At 42.8% G+C, this 7,674-nt stretch overlaps 1 protein-coding gene and 1 long non-coding RNA gene across 2 annotated transcripts; both read right to left on the bottom strand.

Moving 5' to 3' along the window:
- Positions 1–2,486: 2,486 nt before the first annotated feature.
- Positions 2,487–3,859, bottom strand: LOC101771235 (peroxidase 2). Its single transcript, XM_004986912.3, has one exon. The coding sequence runs from the start codon at positions 3,786–3,788 to the stop codon at positions 2,796–2,798; it is 993 nt and encodes a 330-aa protein (XP_004986969.1). The 5' UTR covers positions 3,789–3,859; the 3' UTR covers positions 2,487–2,795.
- Positions 3,860–5,307: 1,448 nt separating this feature from the next.
- Positions 5,308–6,131, bottom strand: LOC111255860. Its single transcript, XR_002675998.1, has 2 exons — positions 5,602–6,131; positions 5,308–5,444 (listed from the first exon to the last, which is right to left on the bottom strand). It is a non-coding gene; the product is annotated as an uncharacterized LOC111255860 (long non-coding RNA).
- Between the last annotated feature and the right edge of the window lie 1,543 nt (positions 6,132–7,674).

Raw genomic sequence — 7,674 nt, 5'->3', positions numbered from 1 at the left:
CATTTTTTTGGCAGGCAATTTGGGCCTCTGATTTCCAAACAGCAAATTACCCATGCTTACTACTTCTTGTATTCTTTTGCTATTTGTTGTTGTATTGCTTGCTCTGTTATATTTGAGAATGTGTATAAATTGTAATGTGTATTTTCATTGTAACGATGGAACACTCGTTTTGATATGCTAAGTTTTGTGACTGACTCTTTCTCTTTCTTAAAAATGTGTTATGAATGATGGATTAAAATTAAAGCACAATTCCAGCTTCGGAACACAAGCCACATGACGCTTTGGGACTGCTCTGGGAGCAAGTTCCAGGACTGTTTGGTTCCTGTCAGAAGCGGGCAGCAGATAACTTATTAGCAAAACAGCTAATTTCAGAGAACCTTTAGTGTGCTTAGCCTTAAATACACAACATTATTTCTAAAAGTTTAATTCATTTCAAAAAACATGCGGTAAATGATTCTGAGAAAATTAAACTGGCCCACTATTTAGGAGTGCATGGCATCAACACAATCTAAGTACCAATTTAAAATTTGCACCGGATCTGGTTGGTCACCAAACGCCCTTTCAATGACAAGATCGAACTTCCCATGAAAACAAAACGAAAATATTTAGCACCGGTTTTCAACCAATCAAGCCATGAGACTGAAACATTTATTTTCATTTCAATAGATTTATACTAGTTAGACTAAATTGTATGTCAAATGAAATTTTTAATGACACATTAATAATATGTAAGATTCCCTAATAAGGAAATAAGTACATACTTTTGAGTTTTTAATATATATATGTAATTGCTGGTAATAAGTACAAAATGAAAATTAATTAACTTAGTATTAACTATATATTACTTTTCATATCAATATTGTTCAAGAAGTAACAAGTTCTTTCTGCATTTCAATTTTACGCATTTAGAAACATATGTATTTTCATTGCTTGAAATAAACTTAGTGGCAGTTATGTAATACCTCAAATTGGCCACAATGGCAGCATTGATAAAAGGCGTATACTTATCATGAGAGTATGTCATGACATAAATTCAATAGGAAGACACATAGTTAAGCATGTTAAAGTTATCGAGTTTTTTAGCCATAATTTGATGACATGTGAAATCAAGGAGAAGTCACTGCCATTACATGGACAAAACCCAAGCTAATGAGGCAATTTAGAAGCAAAATATTCATATTGATGATGTTCCATCCATTATGTTATTCCTAACATATTGATTTTTTAATATTTTATGTCATTAGAGATCGTAGCTCTATCATATTGTCCTAAAAATAAATCTATTATTATGTAATCTTATGCACACACCAATTTGTAGATACAATTCATAAGAATAATTATCTTTTCATTATAGTGTTTGATCACTTGGTTATGTCTATAACAAAATAGATAGAAATAAGCTTTTGACAAATTACAAATGGCTACATGTGTAGAAATATCTTTTTTTCATCATTTTTTATTTCACTCATTTTTGTTCTCTCCATGGTAGAATCACCGCTACCTTCTTCGTTGAGATCAAATGTAGTACCCCTCTTTTGTTTAACAAACCATTGTTTTTAGTTCTTTTGCGAAGCACCTCTATACATTGGGTGAAAATTCATTATTTAATTTGTCATCGGAAGTTGATGCGGTTCCTTATTTGCCATTGTCTCAAACTTTCATGCCTTATATAGTTATATGACATTTCCTAAATTGGTAATCATTTGCTTGAGGAAGCACACCCATTATGATATAGTTTCCCTCAAAAGTTTAAAGGTAAGTTCTAGAGCCTTCACTCATTTTTCTGGTACATGCATATCTATTTGCTCTAGAATTTACATCAACACTGCCCCCAAATTTGATCAGCTTTGCTCTCATATTTGCCTCAAAATTGCCCTTATGTTTGCACCGAAATTGCACTAAATTTGCCCTTTGATGTCAGTTATTTTTTCTTTGAAATATGTACTAACTTACTCTTGACATTCTAGAAATTTTAGTGCAACATTTTTCTCCCAAATATGTCCCATTGCTTCCTTTGAAAATCTGAAGAATTATCTTGAGTTCCTTTCTTTTATAATTTTCTCTCAAGTTAAGTTGAGGGAAATTAAATGTGCAAACTGCTTGCATGTTTCATGGGTCACGCAAGTGTGGGAGCTAAACACGGAAAGTGGAGGTGCAACAATATTTGTCATCTAGCCATGTAAAAGAACACATACAGAAATATGTGTCTTGGCGCGCAATTAAAAGAAAATTTTGCACTAGGCACCACACAAGAATGAAAGATCTGTGGTACTCTTCTTAGGTGTCTGCTACTGCTTTTGTCATGGTTGTTTCGCCATTGCTATTTTGCGTTACCAAGAAAGATCATCTACGTTGCTAGCTCGCATCTTAGACGTCGTGTCATCATTTCCCACAATTTTTTTTCATATTTCAGGCGCTGCTGTGCAGAGTAAAAAGTGTAACAAAGTAGTAAATCATCACCCAATCGATCGTTTATTACACAAAAATTACTAGTAAATCTTAAATCACCAAATTAATCATTTATTCACAAAATTGAAGTATCTAACCGAATTACCACTATACATTCTCGAGAGTGAAAGGAGATTACATTCAAACCAGACACGAACAGCCAAACAACGTGTTGACGCAATTTAGAGCCAGTTTTGGTCGTCAACGCAACGAACAAAGAAATGAAAACAATAATGCAAGCCGAAGAAAATTCGAAGGATGGGCAGTTGATAATCATGAAGCAACCTCATGGTATGGAAATCGCAAGAACGAAACAATGTGGATGCAGCATCTGATCGATCGGTCGATCAGTAGTGTCTGTGCGGATGACCATGGTTGACAACCCTGCAATTCTTCCTGATCTCGCCCTGCTTGCCGGTCTTCACCTCCACCCGGGACATCTTGACGAAGGCGGCCTTGAACCTGTCCTCCCACCAGCCGGGGATGTAGGCGTTGTCGCGCACCATCTTGGCCGTCTCCGGCGAGCCGAGCAGCGCGGCGTCGGACGCGAAGAGCACCTTGTGCCCGAGCACGTTCTTGTAGTACTGGCTGTCGAGCGCGTTGGGGGTGACGAAGTCCTGGTTCACGGTGGGGTCGTTCGCCGGGGTCGGGTTGGCGGGGCACCGCCTCCTGAGGAAGTTGGCAAACCCGGCGTTGATGTCGGAGGGGGCGGCGAGGCGGTCGGCGACGAAGGACGAGCAGTGGGAGCGGCCGACGGTGTGCGCGCCGGAGAGCACGACCATGTCCTCGGCGCCGAGACCCTTGGCGGCGAAGGCGGCGACGAGCTCGCTGACGTTGAAGAATGGGGGCGGCAGGTTGTCGAGGGCCTCCGAGGCCCTGGAGACGCGCCCGTCGAGGCGGCCGGCGGGCATGTCGATCTTTACCTTGAGCTTGCTGAGGAAGTAGGCGGCGTCGCGGGCGGCGAAGGCGACGATGTCGGCGCAGGAGACCTTGCCCGGGCAGGCCCTCTCGACGGCGTCCTTGGCCGCGTCGATCACCTCGAAGCCGCGCAGGCTGGGGAAGTTGGGCGGGCTCCGCTTCTCCGGCTCCGGGTTCGCCGGCGTCGGGTCCAGGAGGACGGAGCCGTCGCATCCCTGGACGAAGCAGTCGTGGAAGAGCATGCGGATGAGGCCGGCGCCGATGCCGGCGTTCTTGTAGACGAACTTCTTCACCTCGGCCCTCACGATGTGCTCCACGCGGGGGCACGTCTTCTTGTAGTAGCCCACATGGAGGCCCTGGCAGGCCGACGCCAGCAACAAGGCGCATGTCACCACCACGACGAGCCTGAATGCCGCAGCCATTGTCGTGCACCTCTGTCTTTCTGCTTTGATCCTAGCTTTTGCTCACGCGACTGTGCGTGTGAGCAAGAGAGCTCAGAGGGGAGAGGTGACGAAGTGCTGCTCGTGGGGGTGGCCCTTTTATAGATGGAGACAGAGGGTGGCTGAACAATATTCTTAGTACACGTGCAACATGGCATCCACGAACTTGCCGGTTAATTGGCTGATCGGTAATTGACCACTGGATGTCGCTTATGAATCTTTCTTTGCAGAACTAGGGTACTTGGTCGTACTGCTACTACCCGGCAATTTACGACATAAGTATTGGCATCATGGCAACCACTATCAGACTCTGACAACAACTCTTCCTCCGCGTTACAAATCCAAAGTAAGCTGTGGTGGACATGATGGTTCAGCCACAGCTAGCTTAATCATCCAAGAGCAGTTTCCCAAAGAACAGAAAATATTATCCAACAATTAGTTTTGATTCTAATACTGCTGCTTTAAATTAGCACAAATCTCTAGGCTGTAAGGACAATTCTCAGTCGTCAAATAATGATACTGGTTGCAAATATTACTGCATCCATGTGTATGGATAAGGGTATCTGGGTCAAATTTGTCGAACCAAATTAAACCTCTCCCCTCCAACAAAAGCTACTCCCTACTTCCCTATTTCATTTGAAATGTAGACATAATGTTGAGAACTTGCAGCTAATTCTAAGTATGTTTGAATGTTGTATGCACCAATAATCGATGGACCAAAAACGTAGTTGACCTTACTTTGGGACATTCTTCAACGGAAACAAAACAGTATTCCAAACTGCCAAAAAGAAAAGATTATCCATCTGGACACACACTGTTAGCCATAATCAATCAACTTAGATCACTTTGTTATCTTTGAATCCAAATAATATTAATCTAGATTCTATACTAGGAGCGACTAAGAGTGTACTCTACGTTACACACCAGGCATCACTCGTGCGCGGCGGCAGTCGCATTTGTTGTGTTCGGCTGGGCTGCTGGGTGCGGCCGGTAGTGGTGGGTCAGTAGTAGTGTGGCGTCACAGAAACTAGGAGGAAACTAGCCCAGACGAGTCTGTGAACGCGGGCTGCATCTCTCGGCCTGTTATGCATCGAAAGGCCGAACGATGCATCTGTACTTTGTTGGGCCGTTTGGAGGGGCCTCTGACCCACACACACAGACGGACCAAGAACTTCTGTGGAGGCCCGTATGTGAATCATTATCTACGATGATATGTGTAGCTCTGTAAAAAAAAAAAAGAGTTTAGGAGGTTGGGCAGCACTCCACTCCAAAAAAAATAGCTCTACTCTACCAACTTCATCTTTTTAACTCCATTTTTTTAACTCTATCTTTTTATAGCTCTAGTCTACCAACTCCAAGAAAATATAGAGTTGTTGTACGTGTTTGGCTGATTGCAAGGCTCCAACTCCAAAAATATAAGAATTTGATCTGAATAATCTATTTTACCCATTTACCAACACCAAGAAAATATAGAGTTGTTGTACGTGTTTGGCTGATTGCAGGGCTCCAACTCCAAAAACATAAACTTTCCCTATTGTAAATAGATACACACGTCAGCCTCCTCTCTTTTCTCTCCTCTTTTATCTACTGCCGGGACCGTCGCCCTCCTCTACTCGTCCTCTCGCGCAAGAACAGAATCTAACAACAAAGTGAAGGTCAATTTAATTCAAAAAAAGAATAACGAACAATAATAAAACCGAATTACAAGAGCCAATTATTCAAGATGTTGTCGCAAGCAGCAAGCAATCTTGAAATCCTTTGCTATGCAGGCACGAGCAAGATGGACGGACAATACCAGAAGAGCAGCTCGCTCGCCATACCACCGCTCTGGCGCACCTCGAGCTTGAAGTCTTCAACATCCCAAAAATTTGTACTCTTCCTCTATGCGACCATGGATCTATTCGTTGGATTTTGACTTAACGCGGAAGACAGGAGGAGTGGCACATGGCCAGTGGCTCGATCTTGTTGACTTGGAGGTGGAGAGGCAACCTCGGGGGACGGGGGGCGTCAGAGACGCGGCTCCGCGGAACCAGCGCCGGCGGTCTGCGGAGGCTTGGGGCCGCAGGGCAGTAGCGGCCCAGCACGACATGGAGCCCCCGAGACCAGCAGCGCCCGGCGAGCGGCAGTGGCTTGCGACGGAGGTAGAGGCTCGCGGTCGGCGTGGTGGGCAGGCAGTGCCAAGTCGGCAGCACGACGACGAGCAGGGGTGGCGGGGCGGCTCGTCCGGCGACAGCGACCGGACCATGGGGGGCATGGGTGGCGCGGTGGCGGCGGGCAGCGGAGAAAGGAAGGGGGCGATGGGAGGAGGAGGGAGCGATTATTTTGTTTCGCGAACCGGTTGTGAACGAGTGGTGCGGTAACGGTGGGTAATTACACCCCAACCTCTTAGGTCCCGTTTGGGTCCAAGGAATTGGAATCTATTTAATGGTGTAGGCTAATTTATGTTGGAATGTGGCATTCCACAACTTTCCAAAGTTTAGATATAAGCCTATCTTAAATTTATGGGGTGGGAGATGGAAATTGATTCTATAGATTATGGTTATTAGAATGGAATTCAATTCTTATAGCACGCTCTTAGACTCGCTTCTCTGTAGTAGAAGTGCAGCATACAAGTATCTCTCCCATATAACCAACTATAATATACAACTATATTCCACATACAATTATATTAGCTTAATTAATTTGTGTCTAAATTATAATTATTAGGATGGAATTCAATTCCAATGATCCAAACGGTAAGGTATTTTAGAAAAAATATGAGTATAACCTTCTGCTTCACGTTTTTTTCTGAAGCTGGAGTTTACGGAGCTAGACGTGTTTGGCAGGAAGTTTTGTGGAGTTGGTGAAGTGAAGTTATTTTTTTAGAGTGCTGCCAAACACCCCTTAGCTCTATTTTTTTCACTGTGCACGGTGGTAGCTAAAAAACTTTCTTTAAAAGATCTAGAACCTGGCTTGTATTCATATAAGAGGAGAGCAAGATTACAATCATGCACCAGAAGCACATATTTGTTATATATGCGTCGGACGCTATTGCACGTTTCCAGCTTTCTTTTGAAACTTTAAATTCACATTTTTTTATTAAACTTTAGATCCTTTTGAACCTTTGAGTTCCATGCAAGTAGTGCAACAAAATAAAATGTCGTATGAATATTTTATTATTTTTCATAAAGTTGGAAAATTATTTTCACAAACCTGGAATAATTTTCTACTGAACTTGAAATTGTACCAGGATCATAAAAATATTTCTTCAAGAAAATATCATCCCAATATATAATCAAGTATGGCCTTATTTTGACAAGCTTACCATAAGAAATAAAATTGTGCGATCATATTTTAATTTGAACGCTTGGTTTGTGAGATATGGAATTGGTGTCCGTCCACAAATTAGCGCGAGATAACAATGCTTTCCTTGAATTTCATCCGAATTTCTTTCTTACCAAGGATCAGGACACGAAGAAAATTCTACATCAAGGTAGATACAAAGATGGTCTCTATCCCCTAGCGTTGGATTCATCTAAAGAAAGTCCAGGAAAACAAGCTTATGGAGTTAACAAGCCGTCTACTTCTAGATGGCATAGTCGGCTAGGCCATCCAGCTATTCCTATTGTCGAAAGAGTACTTAGTTCAAATAATTTGCCGTGTGCTAGTGATAAGAATTTGGAGTCTGTTTGCGATTCTTGTTAAAAGGTCAAGAGCCATCAACTTCCTTATTCTATTTCGAACCGCTTGATTTGATTTATTTTGACATTTGGGGACCAGCTCCTGTTTCAGTTGGCCGCCATCTCTACTATGTCAGCTTTATCGACGACGATAGCAAATTTACCTGGATCTATCTCTTGCGCCAAAAGTCTGATGTTTTTAGAGTCTT

The sequence above is a fragment of the Setaria italica genome, chromosome IX, assembly GCF_000263155.2.
Source record: "Setaria italica strain Yugu1 chromosome IX, Setaria_italica_v2.0, whole genome shotgun sequence".
In the NCBI taxonomy this organism is placed as follows: domain Eukaryota; kingdom Viridiplantae; phylum Streptophyta; class Magnoliopsida; order Poales; family Poaceae; genus Setaria; species Setaria italica.
This window is presented reverse-complemented; position numbering and strand designations above follow the sequence as displayed.